General features: G+C 44.8%; 1 protein-coding gene across 4 annotated transcripts; it reads right to left on the reverse strand.

The window, feature by feature from the left end:
- Positions 1-8,893: 8,893 nt before the first annotated feature.
- map3k7 (mitogen-activated protein kinase kinase kinase 7) lies at positions 8,894-22,759 on the reverse strand. 4 transcript variants are annotated; one of them, XM_040160654.2, is made up of 18 exons: positions 22,509-22,759; positions 21,838-21,957; positions 21,604-21,714; positions 21,413-21,478; positions 21,227-21,272; positions 19,782-19,920; positions 18,911-19,035; positions 17,809-17,937; positions 17,317-17,447; positions 16,413-16,494; positions 15,823-15,953; positions 15,572-15,719; positions 14,861-14,941; positions 12,382-12,449; positions 11,629-11,713; positions 11,457-11,518; positions 11,102-11,217; positions 8,894-10,610 (listed from the first exon to the last, which is right to left on the reverse strand). In XM_040160654.2, the coding sequence occupies exons 2-18, from the start codon at positions 21,928-21,930 to the stop codon at positions 10,430-10,432; spliced, it is 1,794 nt and encodes a 597-aa protein (XP_040016588.1). In that variant the 5' UTR covers positions 21,931-21,957; positions 22,509-22,759; the 3' UTR covers positions 8,894-10,429. The 4 variants fall into 4 exon arrangements, with proteins under 4 accessions (XP_040016588.1, XP_077950108.1, XP_040016589.1 ...); XM_078093982.1 differs by having other exon boundaries at positions 17,809-17,933; positions 18,907-19,035; positions 22,509-22,734; XM_040160655.2 differs by lacking the exon at positions 14,861-14,941.
- Positions 22,760-25,810: the final 3,051 nt, after the last annotated feature.

Genomic DNA, 25,810 nt, shown 5'->3' on the forward strand with positions numbered 1-25,810 from the left:
AAGAAAAAAAAAGAAAGAAAGAAGCCCTACTCAGAACAAGATGCACGTCGGTCAAAGTGTCACTGCGTCGAGAGCCAGCATGACTCATTTCAAAGTGATGCATCGGGGTTTGCGGTCGTGCAGATATAATCCCGTCAACCAGAAGAGAACTTCCACGAATTTGCTGGCTGAAGGGAGCGACAAGTCCAGGCAGACGTGGAGACGAAAATGCACTGCTGATGTCAGCGAGGCCAGCATGCCCCCCCCCCCCCCCCCCCCCCCCGAGCCAAAATTTCTTTGATTACGTCAATTACTGCACGCCCGACAGTGCCTCGGGCGCTCTCTAACCGCCATTCATAACGAACCATTGCACTCAGGTAACCTCCAGGGAAGCTCCTCGTGGGGAAAGAACTGCAGGCAAACAAAACACAATGTAACGTATGCAAGGAAACATAGAAAAAACACATGTGCACAACAGACGCCTCTTGAGCTCGGATTTAGTTGTTTTCTATAGTCGTGTACAGCATTTGAGTATCTTGAATATGAGGCTCGTACTGTAACGAGTAAAGATGCAAATGCACAACGCATTATTGTTATTTCCATAGGAACACGTTCCTACATGTTTCATTATCTTCTACATACGTCTCCGGTTGGTGTCCTTATCCAACATTCCCAATGAAAGGCACGCTTTCCCGTAGCGTGGAGCATTATTATTTCCCTGTTCGGACATGCCATTGATACTTTGATACTTATACTGTTTCAAAGTATTTTGAAGTGCACCAGTTTTTACATTCATGGGGTGCATTCATCACATCATTTTACATGTAAATATCTCACACGTAGGAGCACGCATGCATCAAAATGAAGGTTGTTTACTTGTTTGTATTAGAGTAAGTGACCATTTTATTTTGAAATGCAAAGTAGATCCAAATGAACTGAGTTTGCGATGTCTGACTCTTTGTTGCTGTCAGAGAGGTGCTTTTTTTTCAGGAATCGTTTTCTTCGAGTGGAGAACAACGCTGCTTCTCCTTGTTGCAGCCGAGCTTTGAACCTGGTGTTGTTTTTTTGGGCTCCATTGTCAAATGGAATTATTCCACATTCACATCATTCACATCATTTATTTGAGACTTTTGGCATCCTTGAAACTTCTCCAAACTCCCCAATCTTACTCTAGTCAGATTTTGAAATGCTTGAGTGCTCCAAATACTGTACATTGTAACCACTGCTGGGTTTGACACAGTCAGAGGGGCCAGCAGACAAAAGCTATTGCTGCCGATAAGCCCATCTCCCTGCGTGTGTGTGTGATCTCTGAGAAAACAGTGTTTGGCTGGCTGAGTGGAAAGAACCGCGGGGTCGATCCCCGCCTCCGGCAGGCCACCGGTTGCATTCGACAGGCCGGGCCGGTTTGCAGGGATGAAAAAACGGGTAAAAGCCTGAACCTCCCCAGGTGACAGGCTGTCATCGCAACGCGAATGTGGGCGCAACGCGAACGTGGGCGGCAAAGTTTGGGCTAGTTTTGCAGGGTTCACATGGGCGGAGCGCCAAGGCACGAGCGTAATAGTTTGGTGTTATAAGAGAGAGGAGGGCGGGCGTCGGTTACCCTCTGGGAGTCTGAGCTCGCATGTTTGACCCTCGGGGGGGGGGAATGTGAGCTTATCCAAACAAACAGGATAAGGTCGTCTCAGAAGGTGGAGATTAATGTCACGTTACAAGTGTTTGCGAGAGGCAGACGCTGATCTGGCTGTCAACGGTCTCGCCACGCCCGGCGAATCCGGCTCATGCACATCCTGCAAAAACAAGTGACAGAAAGTGACAGCGCAAGAAAGAAGACGAGAGCCACACAGATAGTTGTGTAATGTTGAGACAACTAGAACACTGGTAGAACATTGCAGTTAAATCTGCAGTTAATTTCTGAGTTGAATCAAAGGACGTCTTCACGCTGAGTTTACTCACATCTTCAAAGCAGCAAAGTGAACTTTCATTTGTCTAACTAAATGTTTTACAGTCTAGGGTTAGGGTTAGGGTTAGGGTTAGGGTTAGTCTATTCGGGTCTCCAAGTGGTAATCCCATCCTATTATTTCCAAATTGTGTCACCAAACATTTAAATTTTTAACCCACCACATTAAAAAAAATAAATGCAACAAATGGAAAGACATGATGCCCAGCGGTCTAATCCCCAAACAACTTTAGCACATCCGTTGCAGGGAGTCCACTTAGTAAATTTAGACCTGTGTCTGACTCGCCCAGTCCGGTAAACAGAGGCTTACAGTCTGCAGTCTTACGCGAGAAGTGGACCTGGATCCAACTAAGCCGCTTGTCCCGAATGTCTAAACAGGTGAAATCCTTTAAGTCGGCCCGATCATTGGGCGACGGCCCCGCTGTCTGTCACCGCTCTCTGGCCCAGGTCGCGGCAGTGGAGCCGAGTAAACAAACAACGGGAGGGAATCGGGTGCGAGGGGATGAGTCATCGGTTGTGCGCTCGGCGTGCCTCAGTCTGCTGAACATCCGCTCCCCTGAAGGCCCTTCGTCACCACAAGCATACTTCTGCAGCAACCTCCTCGCCCACACGCTGTCAGTCACATGGGCCCTAATAACAGGCTGTCGTTGTCCCACTCCAAAACTCGCCCTGCGCTGCTCTCTGGTCCGCTCTCTTTAACACACACACACACACACACACACACACACACACACAGTAGAATCACTCGGGCTCACCCCAGGCTACAACAACCACTGTTGCTATCCCAAACTACTGACGAGTAGTTTAAAAAATGTTCTTATTATTACTATAAAAATGCATTTTTTTTAAACAAATTCTTTTAAACAAAATTGTTAATAAGTTATCAGCTACAGTTTATTTTTCCTCGCTTTTCTAAGCGAAGATCCAATGGTCGGTGGAGATTTTTATCCCATTTTGTCGCTTTCGCAACCGTTCTAGTTTTTTTTTGCAGCAGACAGAAGCAGTCAGGGACGAGCTTGGGATGAAAGCTTTCAGCAGCTAAAAGGGAGAGTAAATATTATACTTTGAAGATGTGCACACAAACATGACACCAAAATGAATGCTGATGTGGCGCCGGGGTCAGTTGGATGTGTAAATGTTTGCACCCACATTTAGAATGTGACATGTGTCAATGTTTGGTTGACTCCCCTCAAGTGGCCAGAAAGAGGCCAGACAGGTCAATTAGTTCTAAACTTTGAGCGCTGGACTTGAATATGAACAGGGTGTTGTTAAAAAAAAGAGAAAGTAAAGCGTTGTTTCACCTGCTGCTGAAGAGGGGTGTGAGGAGATTTGAAGCCTGCGGTAATAAAGGAAATAAGAGGCCTCAGTGGAGAATGTCAGTCACATCACAGCACATCGACGCAGCTGCAGAGGCCTCCCCCGCCCTCAATACAAATCGGGTTCACACACACACACACGGAAGAAAAAACACTTGCTGGCGCGGCGTACGATGGGTACGAGGGGTACGATGGGTACGATGGGTACGATGGGTACGATTTTCCTTTCTCATTACTTCCCACCCGTTGTGGCCCGGAGCACCGGGGGCGTCTGCATGCAAGATGCTCATCTCACCGTGACGCCTCACCTCTCACTCCAGCATGAGGCAGCAGCGCCACGTCTGCTGCAGGCAGCTGTTTAGCACTGAGCGCATCCCCGTTGACGTGGAGGCAATCACGCGGCTCGTCCCCCCTCCCACGATTCCCTTCGCGATCACAGCTTGAGGAGCTATACATCGCGATGAGAAAAATAAGGAGGATCGACAAGGCATTTCTATATTTTGACATGTGCAACACACAGGTGTAATAGTGTTTTTACAAATGATTAAACATACCAAACCGATCAATTGTTCTTATGGTAAAGGTAGTGAAGATAACGATCATTTTTTTAATGTTTGCTCTTTACATGCTCTATGTAATGCTGTTCCATTGTCTGCTTGATGATTTGATTAAAGTAGCCTAATGTAAATATGGTAATTATCTAGAATACATGAATGGTACCGATATTGGTACTGATAACACAACTAATTGAATGGCAGTAAACTGAAAGAAGAAATATACTGAGCTATTATTAGCATGGTAATGGTACAAACACCAGACGTCCACCCTGGAGGCAGCGGTTTGTGTCTCCCGTGAGACCACAAGTCAACGCTTTTTGTGACTTTTTTTGTGACTACCGCATTTGAGCGGCGCCACTTCTGCAGTCGTTTTGACTTATTTGTCATAGTTCGACTTGAATTAAGTAACGCCACCAACTTTGTTATTCTCCCCTAAACGTGGACTTTACGCAGCTTCCGTACTCACGTTCTTTCCTAGACCTAAACAAGTGCTTACCTATGAAGTACACAAGAAGCTGCACATCCGTAGGAGAAAACAAGTACTAACCTTCCCGTTGTCAGGCCAACTGTTGCACGCTAATGTGTTACCCTGTAACTGACAATTTAACCCCTTTAAGGGCTTCAAGGACCGTCCAGAGAACGGCCTTTTTTTCCGACATTTCAGCTTTTTCAAATGTTGGTGACTGTCTTGGTGAGTGGCCGGAGGGCCCCCTCGTCCCCCTCGCCACTGTGTGTGTGGAAAGTCAAGCGCTGGCGTCCTCCAGCAGGCCTGCGCCGAGAGCCTGGACCACTCTGCTCCTCCTGACACATCCGGAGATGTGTCATGTGTGTTGGTTCCTGCCCTCCCCGGCCCGCCGATGCGGCCTCTCGGCGAAAACGAGTTTGGCATCAGGAAAGGGGGATCTGCTCGAACCCTTCCTCCCCTCCATCCTCATTAGTGCGCCTCCAAATAGACCGCCGGTGAGATTGTGAATGGAGAATGAGTGCAGCGCAGTTATTTCACGATCCCAATTAGTATTCTGCCACTATTAGTGTAGCTAAAACGCATCGCGTAATTACATAATGCATGAAGGCGAGTACACAAAGAACGCAGGGGTCTCTCTGCTCCTGCAGCGGCTTCGAGGCCCCCGCCGCGTTCTCGCACAGACGCCTGCGGACACTTCGGAGACCAACCGGGGATTGGAGCAGATTAATAGAACTGGCACACGGCGCAATTTATAGACCAACATGTTATGACCCAAATTCTGTCCATTATTAAAAACCTGCAACATCCCTCTCTCTCTCTCTCTGCCGGCACTAGCCTATTTATGTCACCCAGTTTCCATGGCTACCATGCTATAGATAAAATCTAATGCACGCGCGTGCACACACACAGGCGCGTGCGCGCTTTCTCAAGTGCGGCATCAACTTCCCTCCTATGCAAAGTGGTAAGAGGAACGATCAATGCAGTTGAACGAAGGCAAATTAAAAGATTACATTAATGGTGGGAGCCGTGCTGGAATGTGTGGCAAAGTTTAAAGCTCCGGTGCCGCCGAGGTTAGTAGACGCACTGAATCAGACGCTGAATCTCACAGAAGCTTTTTAGTATCTCTGAAGTGTGACATGGGTCTTAAATGTGGTCTTAAAGTACCAGATTTAGTTCAATGTATTGTATTTTGTATTGAGTGACTTTTTTCTAGGTCAACAGCAACTGCATTGGACAACTTTGGCTTGTTCTGGGTTTTGTTTTGGCAGTGGCGTAAGACCAATGCAGAAAGGGTCTCCCAGCAGAACTCTACACGCATGCATTCAAAGAAGCGAGCTTTAGGAAGTCTTTGAAATGGGACGCTGGGATTTCGTCCGCTCGTGTTGAAAATAAAAACCCTGTATGCACGGCCAAGGACGCCGCAAATAGAAAGTGGCCTTCCTTCCTTTGGGCCACACGCACTAAAGCCCCCCCCCCTCCCCCTCCCCCAGAGCCTTCCCCCCGTTTGACTTCCACAGTAGGACCGAGAGCTTACACGTCCTTCTGAGAACAAAGCGGCACGCCGGCCTCCTCGGTTCCTGCAGCTCAGCAGGAGGAGCACATGCACAATACCTGGCTGGAGAGGGAAGATGACCTCATTCCTCCACAATGAAATGACTCATTGTTCCCTCATTTAGAGATCGACTTCATCAGTCATCAGAGGGCTGGTGATGATTTTCAAGGCCGAGATGTGAACCAGGAGCCCGAGCTCTTTGACTGCGAAGGTGCAGACAGACGGGTCAGGTTCAGGGTCCTCTGCTATCAAGAAAAGAGGCCAGACGCTGCGCACGTGAATCCGTTACTACATCAGATCTAAATCAGCTCACTTCAAAGCTGCTGCCGCGATCAATGAAGTAGGTCGGGAATGACGAATTACGAGGGCTTCCTTTGATTCCGACCATTGATATGTTGAAGGTGCTGCTTCTTTGACTCACAGCGCCTCTCAACGACAAACAATGGCTGTTTAGCACCACCTGCTGGCCCAACGGAGACACTGCAGCAGGGACGGGTGAAGTTGGACTGCACGGCCTCCAGAGGTTTGTGTTTACAGGTTTTAGCCGTTAACTTATTGGGCACATGAGGTAATTAACAAAGGAAAACAAGTGGTACGCACGATTGGCTGTATGCTAAATATTCATAAGTACCTGCCTATCCCAACATTTAGTCAACAATTTGTATTGTTTTGTCTGCAAAAAACATTTGCAATTAAGGAGAGCAGCGGATCACTAGACTCACTAAATGAGCCAGAAAGACAGGTGCTAATATAACTGTTAGACCTCCCCTCTTCACCTTTTTATTTATTTATTGCCGCTGATATGGATTGTCAAAGAAGAGTGTTAGTTTTGTTATAGCTGGTGTACAGTATTTCAACAGCGGGAAAGCCAGCGATTGGGATGTATGAGATTATTGAGGCCTCACTCCGGTTCTCAGGTCCTCGGTCATCTCAACTAAAAGTACACTTACTAACTTTCAACTGTATCTCCTGGTCTTGATTAGCAGAGTTTATCTCAGTTACTTACGTTCTATTACACACACCCCTCTTTTTGGATTATTCTAAGAAAACATTTGTGATTGGACAAAGACTTAATAACTCAGTATACTATTTCAATGCCAACAACAAATGTAAATAAATCATAAATCATCTCAAATACAATATTCTTTCTGCAGAGGGCTAAATAGAGTTCACAGCTGCCCTTATTAATAACTAAATTTACACTGACAGGCATATTAGTTGTAACCTAAATCCCTTCGTCCTTGTAGTTGTAAGAGTTTATTGTATCTCTGCACATCTCTGCTATGAGTATTTGCATTGTATTGAACTGAGTTTGGGGTTCAGGGCATCCCTCCGTCTGGTCGTGATCTCCTTGCATCTTTGATTTGTACCCGTCCACCTTTTTCCCGCCGCTTGTTCCTCTTGTGCCTTTTGCTTCAGCCTTTTGTCTTTGCTCCACCTTTTCCTTCGTTTGAGCTCCACTCTCCCTGGGTTCAAATACCTTAGGATTGTTGGTTCCAATGCACAGGCCAACGTTAGCAGGCAACCCTGGGAATTCGTACCATTGACAGATACTCACAATGTTGCCTGTAAAGCATTTTCGCCTGAAAGCTTATCGACAAGGTGGGTTTCAAACACGGGCGCCTCCGAGCCAGGACACAAGTACGCACACAAGCCTTTTTTGGTCCACTGCTTTGTAGGAGAGAGTGGGTTAATCTAGCGACCATAATGAGCCTTTTAATGGCAAGCTCCAAACAGAAGGCGGCTGATCTGCCATGAAAGCATTGGTGTGACTGATTCGGTCTCCTTGGACGTCCTTGAATTGGAAAGGAAGGACAGCGATCCTTTGGATGGTAGATGTGACCACTACCATGTCCCGTTAACTCAGCGACAGTATTATCCGCTTTTAATCACCAGCGCTGAACCGCATACATGTTCCCCTGCAACAGTTTTCACGGATGGTAGATGGATTTTTTCTGCTTAGCTTTTGAAATTATGCCAAAAAGGAAATATCTATCATTGTACAATCGTCTTGTTGGTTGGTTAGTTAGCGCTTTCACACCAGAAACCAACCTCAGCACGGTCTGCTCGGAAGCAGAATTGAACTTTCTGTTTCAGGTTGCATCGGTTTGGGTGTCTGATCCGTATCAGGACAGAGAGGGAAGACGGATTCCGAGTTTGTTTGGGTTGGTGTTAAAGCCCCCTGGCTTTGAGTCCAGCCAACGCAAGTAGACGTCTCTGTGGATCCTTGAGATGACCACCACAAGACTTTAAACAGTTTCTGCACATTGTTATAGGTGCAGCCGGGGTTTTGGGATTCAGTATTTCAATTCAACATATTTGCTAGATGCAATTAGTAACCATTGATACCTAGAGCGACTCGCACAGCTCGCTGGGTGCACCGTACCAGTTGACCAACTATTGGAGACAGAAGGTTAACGAGTAGTACTCCCATATCGGTTATTGTTGACAAATATATTTGTGTTTATTTAAACCAGCGCAGCAAACTAAGAAGCCTCTAATGCATTTATTTACAAAGGCATCATAAATTCATCTCATAGCACTTGGTTGTTTTTAGCTGTACTTAGATGGGATGTATACATTTACTTAACTTGCACTACAATGATGGTAATAATTTAATGTATAAGCTTAAAGTGAACAGGGAGGTGTTTGTGAGCGAGAGTTTGTAAGTGTAGAGAAGTTCTGACGTTAAAACAAATCCTGTTACATTTTCTGATTTGTATTTTTTTTTATAAATTATGTTCAAGGGGCAACCTGTACTTTCTGAAGTATTTTTGCAATGTGAATTTGCACTTCTGTTTTAGAATAAAGGTTTAGAAATTAAAGCTTTTTAATCCCTTTTTTTCTATCCAATTCATTGATCAAAGAAATAAATCAAAATAATCGTTAGTTGCAGGCCTAAACGTTACCTCTTCACATTCTTTTGATTATGCTACTTCATTTTTTGAATGTTTTAGACTCTGGCTATATTTTATTGCATTGCGATTTTTTGCAGCTGAAAACAATCAAATCACATGTAAGCACTTCAGTAAATCTTCCCCAAACACTCACGCCTGAAAGAAGTGCATCTTTGTCACCATTCATTTTATTTCATAATGCCTCGCTCCCGGTCATAACTGTAGCTCAGTCCCCCACACCGTAGGAAACACTTCATGAACAGCGTGGTGCGTGCATTGGTAAACTCACCCACGAGGGACATCGGGTGAGGCTTCGCTCCTTTACGGTAACCCATTTTAAAAGTAAGACTCATCAAGTCTTTCCCCTTTAAAACCAGAATTTCTTAAATGGGAGATAAAATTTGTACATGACCCGACAAACCAAAAGTGATTGTGCAAAAGTACTTAAGGGATATGAAAACCGGGGAAAGAAACAAAAACAAAGATCACATTCTTTTTAGAGTACATGTTGTTGTGTTTTGGATGTCAAGCTGATCTTAAACATTTACATTATCAGCTTTTTCACATAAATCCTTCTCACTTACCTCTGGGGAGAAATTCATTCACTATCCATTACATTGAAAATATATATATATATTTTGGTATCTTTTATCCCCACTAAATGTCACGTAAAAACAAGCAGGCAACTTCTAAGGCATCATGTGAACTAAAAACAAACCAGATGCTGTAAAAAGAGGTACAGGCTCCTCTATTTTTGTCCGCAAGGGAATTCCCAGAGCAGATAAAACATGTCCTAACGCAGATCTGACAAGGGCCATCATACACAGGGAACTACTGAATAAAAAAAGACAAGAAAAAAAAGACACTCAAGAAAGATCAAATCCAAAGTCCAAATAAAAAGAGGAATCTGCAGCTCCCCGTTTGCTTCGAGAAGCTGGGTGTGTGTGTGTGTGTCTTATTTAAAGAGCATGAGGAGCAGATTAATAATGGTGCATCCAGGTTTGACAGACGTCCCCCCCCCCCGGGAGACAAAGTACCTGTCCAAAGGACTGACATCTCGTGGAAGTGACCGGGCGCCATGCTCACGATGACAAATGGGGACACATAGATCGGTGGATTTAAGGGGCGTGCGGTTTGCATAACAGTGATTCCACACAAACACGCTGTAGAACAGGTTCAAAGATCCTCACCGATCTCCAAGAGGTTCTTGCATATGATCCACCCCCCCAATCCCCCCCCCCTTTTTTACTAGGGGGGGGGCTGCCGGGCCGAGGAGCCGACAGAGCAAAGACACGACCTGCACTGGTCGGCCCGCCGTTCGTTGCACCCAAAGAGAGGATCGGGGGGGGGGGGGGGGGGGTGGGGGGGTTGGGAGTATTTCCCGGTCCAACCCCAGAGCGCAGCGGCAGGGTTTGTGGGCTGCAGTGATTGTTTGGTCTGCACTCACAGAATACACTGCAAGGATGTGCAAATGTACGTACAGAGGACGTCATCTTCGGACCGGACAGACGTTGAGGGGTCTACGATGCGACATGCAGGACACGGGTCTCTTTACAAAGCTGGACTGGGAACAGTGTGTGGGTGTGGGTGGGTGGGTGTGGGCGCGCGCAGAGTAATGACTGGGTAGTGTTAGTGTCGGGGTGAGGGAAGCGGACGTTGGGCAGGGGAGGGCGATTGGGTGCAGTTCATACAGGTCTCTGTCCCATCACGACGTGCCCTGTCTCTTCTGTTGCTGGACCCGGATCAGGTCCAGCTGCTTTTTGCACTTCTGGTAGTATGTGGACAGACTCTTGTTCTCCTCCAACAGCTTTTTGTGCTCCTGCACCAGCCGGGACGTGTTCTGCTGGTCCTTCTCGTCTTGGTCTAGTTCAGCGATGAGCTCTTTCCTGCGCAGACGGGATAGGAAGCGATATTATCTTCTTTAGAGCAAAGGAAGGTCTTTGGATCAATTAAAACTAATGTGTGGGATTCATTTGTCTTAATGAATTTAAACAATTATGGTTCCCTTTGTTGCTGGTGCCATCACTAACTCACTCGGGAGACAAAAACTCCATCCGCAGTGTAGGACCAAACATGTCTTCACACACACAGACTGCAACGTGTTGGTGTTCAGAATAACTGGATTTTCATTTGAATTGAATTTTGTTCACCGTTACCACACCTCCCAGAGTGAATTACATTATAGTAAAAAGACAGTTAGGTGGATTATTGGAATGGAAAAAAAAAGTTTAAATGATTAGTAGGAAAGGTTAAAAACAGGTCACCGTTCTCAGGATGATCACAATAATAGTATTTAATGTATTTATTTCAAAAATAAAATGCAGTAGGTGACTCTGGAGAAAATGTGGTTTCGGATGCTAGAAGCAAATAAACATACTGTCTCTGGATCAGCAGGGCGATCTCCGTTTGCACTTTCAGGTATTCCTGGGCCATCTTGCAGTGCTGCTCAAACACGGCCATGGACTCTTTGGAGTTGGGGCAGGGAGCGAGAGGCTGGAAAAGAAAAACGCACGTTGTCGTTAGTTGTCGAATGAAGAAGTCTAAGCGGATGATAATACACCGACCGTCTTGCACACTCCACAGCATTATGTTTTCAGGGCTAATCCCTTCATAATGAAGTCATTCAAAATTCCCTTCAATTCCTCTCTGGAAGGAAAGAGCGGCGGGCTACAACCCCACTGAAATGTAAAATCCCATCTGACAACATCTAGATGAAACAACAACAAACGTACCTGCAGTTGGTGATCCAGGGTGAGATACGCCATGGGAATGGAGTTGTCCGAGCCGTTGGTGTCTGAGAAAAGAAGAGAACGCCAGGGTGGTTTAGTTTTTCTCTGTGTTGGCTGTCCAGCATCCTCCTACACACTAAACCATTCACTCGGCTGGTGCGGTGGAAGCGTTTACCTGTGGGGTCGTCGGGGGAGAAGTACGTCTTATCGGGCATCATCCTCAGGCTCGGACTGGAGGGCCGGCTGCTGTTCCTGCTCCCCTGTAAGGGGACACAAGGGACCTTCTATCACCTGGCAAGCCAGCCACAGCTCAGAATGACCATCGGGCACATTTGGAGGCAAAGGCCACATTCAGCTGAAGAAAATGCTAATGATCTTGGCGGTCTTCTCGAAATAAGCTGGTTGGCAGCGCCTATAGGACGCATTCCTGCAGCGTTGGTTGAATTATAATTCCATTGAAATAAAAATTATAAAAATAATCCTGTTCAAAATGATCAGAATCCAAACGATGAAGGTTCGTCTAAAATGACCAAAATGGATCATTTAGAACGCACCAAATTTGAATTGAAAACGAACCCCCTTTGCTCTTGCTACTTTTTGTTTTGCATAGTGTTAGATACAGTTTTCATCTGTGCACCATAAAGGTGAGGTGTTGATCAGGTGCCATGTTAAATAATATGCCATGAGTTACTCCCGGATGGCTCGCTGTGTGTGTGTGTGTGTGTGTGTGTGTGTGTATCTGCCGCTGTCCCGGGTGCTGAAACGCAGCAGAGCGAAGACAGCGAGTCTCAATAAAGCCAATTTAAATGAGCGTTGCAGAGGGCCACGCACCTACTTCCCTTCAAAGAGCGATTTCATTTGGATTAGACTTGGAAGTATAACACCGGCTAATCAGACCAAGATCACGCCCGCTATCCCGCCGCCTTACCTGGCTGGACTCCGTGCCAATGCCCGGCAGATCCTGCACGGACCGACGTCTCTGAGGATCCGATGAGGCTGTGGACGGGACGCACAGACAGAAGAGAGAGTGAGACCCCCACGGAGTTTGCAGACAGCGATGCCCCGTGTTTGCTCATATGGGACGTGGGACAGCTGCACTGATTGAACCCTCTGTGTCCTGGCCTATCACACACACACACACACACCACCGTAGACCAAACCTAACCACATCCACAATCTACAGCATATGACATGGCATTCCCAGGTTTCTGCAACATGATTTGTCATGTCTATTGGAATTGCTGCAGTGTTGCATTTCTCCATATTAGGTGCATCTCCCAAACTACATAACATGGGACACATTGGGTTGATTGCACCTACTCACTGAAACCTAAAACAGACGTTGTTTATAGGCGGACTAGAAGCTCCTCTACAACACACTGAAGGTAAACAACACTTGAGGACGGACGCACACACACAAAGAACAGCCGATTCAGTCTCTGTTGTTTGTAATAAACTAATGAATAATATGGCCTTTGCAATGAGGAAACGTGCAGTTTTAATAAAATTATCCTGCTGTAAAAACACGATTAACACATTGGGCAAATTCTGCACTTGTAGAAAAGCCCCACCGGATAATTTGCGACAAGCTGCTCCCCATCACGACATACTTGGAGCGCAGGTGAAGCGTTTCTATGAACCGGCAGGACGTACCTTTCTCTGTACTTCCCCGCACACGGACTTCAGACCATAGACTGTTATTCATGTAACTCTTTCCTCCTAATCGCAGCATAACTACACATTGACCTGGGACTATGGTCTACGTAACGTCTACATCTCTCCACAACAACGGATTTGTTTGGCCATACTTACTTTTTGAAAGAAATCTATTGTCCAATCTGCATCCAACCTTTATTCCATATTTGAGGAAATGCTAATATACATTACGCTAGTCCAAACACCAAATAGCTTAGTTATGTTAGAGATTATGATACAATATATAATACATTGAGAAGTAAAAAGCAAAACTAAATGACAGCAGAAAAATGCTATTTCCTGTGTTTCGGTTTTCCCTGCTATTAAGCAGGTGTTGTACCCGTGATCCCTCCCCTACTTAAGATTTACACCAGTGTATTCTTCAGACTGTTTCATGCCTTCTCAATGGCTACCAAGGAGTTATGATGTGATGTCCAGGTGTACACGTGCAACATGTAATAAGCATCAGCTGAGTCCCTTAGTCACCGGATTAAATGATCCACACTCAATGTGTCTCACAGGCTCCAAGATGACAACCAACGCCCCCCCCACCCCCCCCGCCATTCCTTCATTCATACCGCTTTATCAAAAAAAATGTTTTTACATAGTTAATTGATGTTGAAGAGAGCAATCACAGGAGAGAGAAAAAAAGGTAGCAAGTCCTCATGCATAAAAGGCAAAGGACAAGCTGAAATGCTGATTCCTTCGGAGAGGGGACAGGGACATGAGTTAGAACGGTAGTCTCATCTGAGTCACGGATGTTATTTACCGATTGGATTTCCTCAACTCGGTCCAAAAGATGTGGGCATCGACACAGGTGACCGACAAATAATTAGTTTTAACTCAATTTTGGTGTAAAAATACACATAATGTGACACCAGATGAGACTATGAACTCATGTTCTGCTTCTGTGGAGTAAACATCAAAGAAGACAGAGACAGAAGCCAACCGCTATGTGTGTCCCTCCAGGACCTGCTCGATTGACCCTTCGCCAAGTCCCACCGCTCGAAAGCAGATCGGCCAATCGCAGTCTAGCATCCGCCCGGTTTCTTTCAGATGTTCTGTGGCTTTGGAGCCGGTCCTCGCTAAGGTGATACTGTGTAACCGGAGAGGTTGGTGGGAGATACATAGGACACTTAGAGTTTGTTTCTATGGAAATAACCTGTGGAGGTGACGTCAGCAGAATATGTTAGCATATCATTAACTAGCTCTTCTACGCTACTACTTCTGCTTTTACTTTTCAATGATTGCAACAGTAAACTAAGACCTACCTAGTGTTATAGGAACAGTGCTGTTCCTTCAATTAATTGTCCTCTACCTCAATTCGCTAGCTGATCCCTTATACACTGATCAGTAGCTTTAGTTTATATCTTTATCTTTTTGATGAATTGAAACTTTGACAACCTGGATAAATCAAGACATTTATGTCTGCTTTTTCCCCCAAGTTGCTTTTAATTTCACCCAAAACAGCTGTAATTTATAACATTGAGTGCAGTCAGTGACAGTGACAGGCTCAATGGCAGCTCTGGCAGCTAGTCAGCGTAGCAGCCAGGGGCGGGGCTTAGCGAAAGGTCAATAACATTTTCTTAAATGATTGTATGGGCATCGTATGGAGTGACACACAGGAGAAAGGCACGTCACAGCAACCCACACCAGCCAAGACAAGCCAAGCTCCACCCGGTCACCAGGAGGCCCAGTGGTCCCAGAGATACCTGTGACGACGATCTTGGGGACATCCAGAATCGTGCCGTACGATGCCGTTTTACGGTGGCCTCGTTTATACTGGGGATGTGCTGCGAAAACACACACACACATACAGCTGCGAACACGGCAAGCATGCAGACTAAGACAGACTGGGGGGGGGGGGCCCACAGGCAGGACTGTGTAGCACGGTGGGCCACACACATGCAGAGCGTACATTGCACGTGCAAGGGCGGCATGCTCGTCCGTTCCAGAGCGTCGCTGTCGTGATTAAAAGTTCAATGGGGCCATCTGAGGACCCGGACCGCCGATGCTCCAGTTACAGGAAATCCTTTTATTAATGCTGCATCAAAGTTTAAAACCAAAAAGCCATAACACACTCTCTGCACTCAAATCTAATCATTGGTCCTGGTGAGTCTGTTGTCTTTCGGTCAGCGTCTTTACGGCTGGGTCTGACTAGCCTTAGTGAACTGGGGGGGGACTGCTGTGTTTAACTGACAATGGCAAGTGAAGGTTTACACTGACAGGAGAGTCAGGAGAGGGTTTCCTTGAGGATTTGGGAGAGGCAAGAGAGGCCTGCAAGGCTTGGTAATAACACTGCAGGCCATCTCCCGTCAACTGGCACATGCCAAGTCGTGTAACAGCATGCCGCGTTTTGCCTCAATGGGCCCCTCTCGCTGCTTCCATGTGTGGTTCAAGCACCGCTTCGTGTCGGCTGTTACCTGCAGGCGTGAATGGCATCTTGGGCTCCAGCTCCGACAGGTCGGCGCTCATCCTCTTGTTGTCGGACAGCGTGGGGCACTGCGTCCGCGCGGGCAGGCTCTCGACGCTGCCCCCCCTCGACAGAGGCAGAGTCCTCAATGGGTCTGCCTGAGACGACCAGAGACAAACTCAGCACAAAGGCCCGCTATGACGAGACACGCCTACGCCTGGAACTTAACCCACGAGCAATGACAATGACTGGTCGCTTCACCTTGGGCTTGAAGTAAGGAGCGAACTGAGGCGTGATCTTGATAGTGTCGTTGCTCCCTTGGGAGTCACTGTGCTCCATGTTGGCGTCGCTTTTGCTGCTTGTGCTAGTGCCGGTGTAGTCCACATATGAACCTGATGTAACCCAACACGCAGGACAGGAGAAAGGTTGTTTAGTTTTATGAATTTCACAAAAGTTGTTTCTATTATGAAACAAACATATGCAACTTTGGATCTAGAAACTACTGAATAACCCAACCCGAATATAAAGGGATGCCCTAAAGACTTTGGATCGGTTCTGCAGGGAGTTCTGAAGGCTGAGGCACTCAAATTATTTAATGGTTTGTAACTCATCGGTATAAACACGCCCTTCACAAGACGGGAACAAAGGCAACACGGCTTGTAAATGGGGACATTAAAGTTAACTTTGGGCATACATTATTATTTTAGACATGATCAAAATGATTGGATGCCAAGAAGATTAAATACAGAAAAAATATATTCGAAATAAGCACTGGTAAAGGAAACTAATCACAAAAAGGTAAACCATCCCACATTCTTCTGCGTCGATAACTATTGATTAGAGCCGTGTACCTGTGCTAGTGGCAGAGTTGCTCTGCCCATCATCTGAATACTGGTATGGATATTGGAGCGGCTCATCGTATCCTGGGAAGTACTGTCAAAAGAAGAAAAGACATCTACTATTATAAGTGACCAAAACAACATATTATATATATATATATATATATATATATATATATATATATATATATATTTTACCCATTCGGTTTGAAAAAAGGAGATTGATTCCAATATAATAATGTATGTAGTCAGACTGGTTTCCATTTAAACTCCGATATGGACAGGGATGAGCGGAAAACACATTAGTAAAGAGTTTGAACAGAAGTGCCCAATAAGGCTCCACTGTTTGTAATTGCTTTAATCATTGATGACTTAAAAAGCTGTGAGGAGCTGAGCTGCCGGTTCCCACTGACACTCAGATTCAGCAAGTATTCCTGTTCCTCTACTCGAGTGACTGTATCGTGAGATAAACATGCAGGTAATGATGTGCTGGATAAGAGTTAAAAATGTATATTAATTAAATATCTTTCAATGTGTTAAAACGTCACCAATTTTCTAGTTCATTAGCTACTCCTTGTTAAAACTATTGTAATCCATTATAACGTCCCCTTGTGGAGGTTCAAATTTGCTTAAACTGAGATGTGTTCTACTGTGGGGTCATTTTGGAGAACTTAGTTCATCGTGTTCCATTCTATGCAGTGCTGCACGAAGGAGTCATTAAACCTAGAAATTAAAAGATGACTTTGTCCCCCCTTCTTGTTATGACATGACATTATTGCAGTTTTTCCAACAGTCGAAAACATCCCTCTATGTGAACTTCCACGGTCCCTGCTTTGTAGCATTAAAACTTCCCCTGATCCCGCGACACACTTAAACGAGTTTTGTGAAAGCCCGGTAGGAAAAGCAAGCAGATTACCTTCATTAGATGAGTCATGATCTTCACGATCTCCTCCATAGAGGGCCGCTGAGAGGGGTCTTTAGACCAGCAGCGAGTCATCAGGCTCTCAATGGGCTTGGGCAAATTGTGGATTAAAGGAGGTCTAGTGCCTGAAAGAGGGAGAAAAGGAAGGAAGAAAAATGAAGAAAAGTCACACAAAGAAATAAGATGTGGCATCACGCGAGACAAGCATAAATATTGCATATCATATTTATGACACGTCCCCCCAATACCTCCTGCTGCTCAAAACCGTAATGACTAAAGAATGTGCCCAGGTATTATTAGTGTCCCATTAGTAGTCTCCCCCATCCGTCTCTGCACTGGCAAACATGGCTTTCAGCTGTACCCGGCTCTCTACTTCCAGTCTCCAGCAGGCCTCGCGGGGCCCCGTCTGACGGCTCACAGCAGCTGACAGCTGGATGTGGCCTTTGCATCCTACAGCTCCCCCCCCCCTCCAGACACACGACTCACCGTTGTGCACGGCCCACATGATGCGAAAAGCCGGTCCTCCGATCTCATCGAAGGGCTTCCTGCGAGTGATCACCTCCCAGAGAATGATCCCCCAGCTGAACACGTCGCACTTCTCGCTGTAATTGCTACCTGCAAGCACATCAGAAGGCGCAGCAACGCTTAGGTCCTCTTCAAAAACGGGCCGAATGGGCCCCGTTTCACACCGTTGGCTGACTTGATGAAGGCAATCCTCCGTGGTACATTTTGAGAGGAGAGCAAGGATGTGCCGGAGGAAGCACCGGCAGCTTTTATCGCATCTCCGGGGGGCGGGGAGGAAGTTTTTTACCGTGGAACAGCTCCTGTGCTGCTTAATTACTGGGCCTGTTATTGCACAGTTCAAGTGCACATTACACAACTATTTCAAAGTTGCTGCGTGGCTGAAGCCGATAATAACCTCGGACTTTATTCATCTTTCCTCCTCACGGCTGAACGAGAACACACATTGTACACCGTCGCCCCCCCCAAGGGAAAAAAATCCACCAGCATCGCACCGTTCATCTTCTCGCCGTGCTTGGGAGACTGCCATCCATAAAGCTGCAGTCAGAGTGCAGATGATGGATCAAGGACTAGTGCCACCGCGCTAAAAGCGCCGAGCTGGCATTCAGGTGAAACGTGAGTAACCACAGGTGGGTGCATTCATGAGCTTTCATCTATAAATTGGTTCCCCTTAGTGATCACATTCTTTATGGATTGCTGATGAATCATTTGGTGGAGAAAAACAATGTGGAGGAAAAGCTCCAAACTTTTTTTTTTTGCCAGACTAATAACGTGTCTCAACGTCAGTGAAATCTAAAAAAAAAAAGATTAAATACTTTGCCATTGTCATGTATAGTGGTTGTTTTCATTAAAATGATGTCGTATTTAAATAGTGAAAATTAGTGAAAATAAATCAAGTAAGAACCAGGTCAGGTCTCTCGTCAAAATTTTACAGAGATCACGTCATGATAGCGTTATACAATATTTTCCCCCATCGTATCCCGCAGTAACTGGGTACAAATTAAACTACTAACAGAGCGGCTATCCGAACCGCTCTTCAACTACTTGAAATGCCACTCATACTTGCCTTCAAATACCTCTGGGGCCATCCATGCTGCACTTCCTTTGTTGTTAGTCATGTGGGTCTGAATGTCACATGCTGTCCCAAAGTCACATATTTTCAGCACAGTGCCGCCTGCCACTAGAAGCAGACTGGAACAACAAGAAAAGTAAGAAATATGCACCATTAGACTCCATGAAGAATAAAATAATTTTAAAAAAGACAGCAGGAGATCAACAAAAGGATTATTTTAACAGAAAGACACACTTTAAGTAAAAATATAAAAATATTAAATTGAAATCATAGCCTATCAAAATGTCCTTTGAGAGCTTTTTTCAAAATCACATTCACGAGTCAATTTCAGATTCAAAAAAAATAATGGTCCATAGTCCATAATTTCCCTTCAGGTTATTAACAGGCCACTTTGAGGCTTCACTCAGATTAAAGCCCTTCAAAATAGCCTACTTGAGAATTTCTCTTTTTTTCAAATTAGATTTGAATGGAAATGGTCCATTATTGTTTCATGTTTTTTGTTTGTTTTTATGAAAAGCCGTGAAAGCCTCATATTTTAGTAAAACCTGTTAGTAAAATTGGGTTCAGAGTTGAATCCCCCCCCCCCCCAAGAATCTCTTGACCTCTAAACACATGACAACACCTGTACAGACTAAATAACCCAATACTTAAAGACATAAAGAGCCTGCATACCAACAAGGGACATTTCTGAGCGGCTTGTAACAGTGTTGAAAAACATGTACACTGCTGGTTCACAATAACAACATCAATTTTAAAATGTAATATTTGTTGTGTGACATGCACATTAAAAGGGGAAACCACTGGATACTCTGCTGGCACTATGAGCCCAACAGGCGACGAGAGAGTGAGGCGAGGAGGAGCATACTTGGGTGGCTTGAGGTCCCTGTGAATGAGAGCCTTTGGTTTCATGCCATGGAGGTAGGCGACGCCCTGGGAACACTGAAAACACCAGCTCATGGCATGGGAAGCAGTGTAATAGGGGAGGGGTTCAGCACCATGCAGCACTGTGGACAAGAGAGCACAGTCACAACCACCACCACAGACATTAAACCTACGAAGGGAACCAGGCGGAGAGCAGTGCTTCACAACACTGTCTCTCTCACACACACACACACACACACACACAGACTCTCACGCAAAAACACTCAACAACACACAATAGGTTGGGACCAACATTTTGTCTCAGAAAGACACTTTCTGCCGTTTTAGAAAAGATCAAAATAATATTTTCTCAGATTCACAGCAGTCTCTCTTCTACCGCTCCCTCGCAATCTCTCTTGTATTGTTTGTCTATTTTTTCAAAATGATCAATCAGCAAGAGTCCTCTCTGCAAACCCCTCCCTGAGTGTTCCCATTCCGGAGCCTTTGGAGTGGCTAAAATGTCCCCAGAACTTCATATCTGGTTGCAGCAGCCAAAGCACAATCTCTTCCCAAAAGGTTCCTGAGAGCCAAAGGGGCAAAGGCGATAAACACACAGGGCTGAACATCTCTGGCAGCGCTTTCTTAAACTTAAAGCTGTAGGTCCATGCCTTCCGGGAGTAACTTTGACAGGAGAGTCAGTAACTAGGGAGGAAAGGTAATTGAAAAGTGTATAGTGCAGCACTGAGTGCTGTGGGACTCTCATCCTGGGAAAAAAAATGCTGTCTCCCAATCTGAACGTTTATGGAATAAAAGCTGGTCTAACCAATGACGTCTTGGCAAAGCAGATTAAAGGGCTGCATGCACATGAAACGTGTAGGTGTCCATTAATTCGATAAAAATGACACCTTTAACAGCATTTATGAACCTCCAAGGGTATCTATTCCAGGTTTTTCTGTGGTTTTGTTCATCCTTTCAATCAATCTGTCCTCACTTAAGTACATCAAGGTTCGTCCTGGCAAGAAACACGAGAAGGCTGGCGCCGTCAAGGTTGTAAACAAACCAACCGGATATCCAGATTGTGAAGGAGTTAAACGTTACGGGGCCCTTTGCACACAAATTCTATGATGCTGAACTTGGCAGACCTACATGGATCGCTAATGAGACATTATAACATTAAAATATTGCATATTGTCGTTTGTTATATCTCACTACTCCCCAGAAGCATTTGGATATTAACTGCACTGAGGAACAAGGGTGCGCTGCATTTTACTGAGCAACGACTAGTTTATCAAGGAATTGGGACAAAGGAACGTGCAAACAGTGGGAGAGTCAACTGGACAGGGCTGCTTCTCATGTCTGTGCAAGGCTGTGTTTGTTTCACCACTAACAAGCGAAATAAGGACCTCTGAAGTAGAGTAGTGTCGCTCTGTAGTGTGCATCGAGACTCACCATTGTACAACGACCCGCCTTCAGCGTATTCCATCACAAGGCAGACCTGAGAGGGAAGAGAAAATCATCAGATGCTTGACCGGGCAGACGATAGAGATACATTATACTGGGACATGCCATTACAGGAGAGATGAATCATCAATGTGGCCGCGTGACGTGTGATTGGTCAATCACAGCTAAACTTACTGGGTTATTGCACGAGCCGTACAACTTTACAATGTTGGGGTGATTCACTCGTGAAAGCTGCCGGAGCTGGAGACAAAGAGGAAACGTCATCTGCATGCACGCTATTTACGTAGTAAGTAAAAAAATATGTAACGTCATCACCCAGGATGTCATTTCTGTCCCACAAAAGGTATTGACAATCACAACAATACCTCGACAATAAAGGCTTTCCTCTCGGATTCACTCTCAATGGTCTTGATTGCAACATCGTTGCCTTTCCATTTGGCTTTGCAAACAACCCCGAAAGCTCCTCTCCCCACCACCTGAAAATGGGACAGTTTCATCAGAAAGTGAAACGTTACTCCTGAAGCCGTCAGCACCGTCTTGTCTTCTGGACATCCATGAAAAGTATTAGCGTGAGGTCTTAAGTCGGTGCCACAACATACCTCCTCGACTTCAATATCCTCATAGTTGATTTCTTCAAACGGATACCCAGGAGGTGTTTCAAGTATGTCGGCAGATGGTAACGTTAGAGACATTACTAGCTAACGTCAGCTAGTAGCTTACTGAATAGAGAGCAAATAGCAGACAAGAACACACTCGTTAAGGTCTATTCACAATAATATTGGGCAAAAGGATGTCAATAATAGCCTCGAGACAATTAGCTTGCAATCAGAGGCACAATTTTAAACTAACTTGTTGCTGACCAGGGACATGGCTAACGTTAAGTAATAGCTTAAGCGACGTTACAGCTAGCTGCGTGTACTTTAAAAGGGGAACAGCGTGGCTGGTAACAAATCCTGTCAAGACAACATTGAATGGCTTAATGATCAGCCGACAAACTGGCTAGCCGCGTAGCTTAATTAGCAATGAGCTAGCTGCCCAATGGAAACTATCACTGCAATGTACAAGTAGCTTTTGGCATAAGCAATACGGGCCTGTAACATGTATATAGAACCGGGCTGAGGTTATTTTAAGAGTACCATACAACAGTTGCGAGTAAAAACAAGATACGTAAGGCCTAAAGTATACTAGCTAGCAGGTTTGCGTTAGCTGGCTAGCCTGGCTGCTAACGCTAGCTACCGGGACTTAGCGTAATTAGCTTAAACAATCCAACCCTTCGCAGTTGTCTTGTCGCCAGTGCCGGTGGCTCTCTGTGCATGGGGATATTTTCTGCTATTAATGTACAGGAAACCGAGGAATATCGTCCATTTTAAAGAATAGTCTTTCTCTATCCACTACACAGCCAGACATAACTTTTTCTCAACTCGTCTAGCTGGCTTGCTAGGAGTGTATTTTTATTCTTCGCAGGAGCAGCTCCATCAGGAAGTGTGTGCGCATTGCAATTGTGTCCCCTGCACACTGATGCTCCATTTAATAGTGGAACCCTTTCTGCTAGAGCTATTTTCAGAAAGTGTATATACCACTGATAGTTAAGGCAAAAAAAATCTTCAAGGTAACCATTTGTTTGGTATGAAAACCGAAATTCGAAGTGTAATTTTGACTGTAAAATGTAGTGGGGCAAAAATGAAAGTACTGCCCGCTGTAACATTACATGGGTTTAATTATATTCCAACACTGTAATGCTGCTACAATAAAAGATAAACAATATCTTTCACAGAACATGCATAATTCTAGTTCTAGTTATTCTGCTTATTTAAACTATATCGGCTTGCACCTGCTGCTGTAAAAAACATGTAACTGTTAAACTGCTGTTTCCAAGGCCACAAATTAACTTTCACTCCAGCAAATCCAATGAATGAGTTTAGTTAGTACATCTTTCAACATCGAAGCCAAATTAAAAGAGCCAAGTTAAAAAAAAAACAATAGAAGATAAGAACAGAAGACAAAAGTAGAGACAAGTATTGATTCAATCAGATTTATTCTACTATAATTTACATAATAATAATGGTCGGTTTTTGGCTCAGTTATGATCCCCTGGGTCCCCTAGCTGCATTGGCATCAACGCAACAAAGCCATAGTAACAACATCATCAACAATGTAAGGAGATCGAATATTTCCTTTAAATGCTGCTTACATGTCAATGCTTGAATGATAATGCCTTCTACACTACAACAGAGGCTTTGCTGTTGCCTAATGACTACTTTTAATGTTGATAATGTCACCACTCAAATATCTGAATACTGCTTTTCCACTTGTTTGATTGTCTTCAAGTGGTTGTATGTTGTGTTTCTATTGATTGGTGAACATTTCTGTTCATTTGGGACCTCTTTTCCTTATGTTCCAAGATTTATTTTATTCTATCGTACTGTAGCGATCGTAGAATTCATCTATATTTGTTGCGTGTTAAATATTCAAAAGCTAATAAACTTGACTTTCCCATATGACACAACCTTGTTGGTTCACAGCATTTCTGCCAGTCCTTCTTTGAAATCAAGAGGAAGCTCCGGCGACCATTGATGTAACAATTTAGCCTCGCAAGCGAGATCCTCCCTGTTCAGGCAAATAACACTTATGTAACAGCAAAATTACATTTTATGAAGAGGGACTTACATCAACACAGCACTTGACGAATGCTAATTACATGCCCCACTCACTGGGAGTAATAACGTACGTTCCCGATGGAGGCTTTCCAAACCACTAGGCAAGCACAACTCATACTAATGAGCACAAACTAATTTGTTGTGATATTGAACAGAGGGCTGTTAATAGCAAGAACCATCCCTCTGCCCTGAAATAATGATTCTAATCACTCATTTCAAAGGTGATTAAAACCCTCTCACCTGGAAGTTTTTCCAGGGACTACGGCGGCATATGGTTCAGACCTTCGGCCGACAGGAAGTCAACTCGGAGCTCCCTAAAATCTTGGAGGAGCCAGACCTGATGGAGCGCTCTCCATCCTTTGGACAGGTGAAGCGTGACTAGTTTGGGCAACACGAACAAATCCCACAGTAGCAAAGTAACATTCACCAGATGGAGTTTCACGAGAGGACTAAATACAGTCGTTAGCTGGGCTGCACAATGCATTCAGGCAGACCGTGACACAATTTTATATATAAGCCGGTTTTCAAGATGCCGTGTTACAGCTGAATAGAAGTCTTTGGAAAAGCCTTTGATGAGCAGAATACGTATGTCTTTCTATTTCTAATGACATAGATCGGGATGATCCCCGATGCGGCTGGATCGGCTACTAAGGAAGTCATTACCTCTACGGAAGCTATTGACCTCTCACCTTGCCATATGTGAATGGCTGTCCTCATAGAAAAGCCTGTATACTTTTTTATTCTAAAAAAAATCTCTTTCTAAGGTTTAAATATTTCTGCATCAATTAAATAAATTGGGTATGACTTGAAATCTGACACTCTAGTGGATCCACTGAGCCCAGTTGTATTCATTGTGATGATGTTAAAAAAAAACTGTTTAATATGATCTCTTGTGACCTTTAGGATAACCACAGCGTCATGCAACTCCACAACCACAAACTGGAGACCTGGGGCATTCAGAGAATCTATGGCTTTTTGAGTTTCTGAGAAGTTTCCAGAACAGAGGTGCTATTGATCCAATCACCAAAATAAGCAATCCTTCGGGTTAACCCTCAAATTTCAGAAGTGTTTGTTACCGAAGCTGTGCATGTTTTTTTACAATGTCACCCAGTGTCTTGGTGTCTTAATGTGGTATTTTGGAAGGATTTTTCATACAATTATACGAATCACAATCAAAAAAGCCGTCACATCAATGCTGATTGACAAATCACACTTCTACGTGACGTTGGCCTGCTCCCTCCTGTCACGCCTAAAGAAGGAAAACCAAGGGGCTATCTATCTCTGAAATTGAAAACGCTGCTCAAGATCTCTTTACAGTCACGTCTTAGCTAAAACATATTTTTTTCCTTATATCAAACATTTCTCTAAACTCTCTAACTTCCCGTGCAGGAGGACCGAGCGTGTTATGTGTTCCCGCGGCCACAGGGTGCCGCTATTGCACTTCCAACGGATGTATCCGATAGTGATCGATCACGCCTCCCTCCCTCCTTTTCTCCACTTATATAAGAGCAGTATTTGTCTCCCCCATTATACATGAGGATTTCTCACAATTAGAATGCATTCATTTATATTGTTATGTCGGCATCAGCACTCTCCTGCACTGGAAATAATCTGTTTCCTCCACTATAAGTCGTATGATTGATTACGACTCAGTCGTGCAGCTGATGAACATTTGTCTTGTGTTTACGGCTTTTAAGTGCTCCATGTTGGCGTTATGGATACCCCTGTCCACCTATAAGACTTACATTGTTTAATTATACTGTGTGTGTGGGGGGGGGGCTGTTTGCACCCAAATCACTTTCTATAAGTGGAGCAACTCCCACCGCTGCACCGCAGCGACAAGTAAACACCGTAGACACTGGGGACAGCCACAGAAAGTCATTTTGCAAAATCATTTTAACTTTATCTAAATGCT

The sequence above is a fragment of the Gasterosteus aculeatus genome, chromosome 18 (assembly GCF_964276395.1).
Source record: "Gasterosteus aculeatus chromosome 18, fGasAcu3.hap1.1, whole genome shotgun sequence".
Classification (NCBI taxonomy): Eukaryota; Metazoa; Chordata; class Actinopteri; order Perciformes; family Gasterosteidae; genus Gasterosteus; species Gasterosteus aculeatus.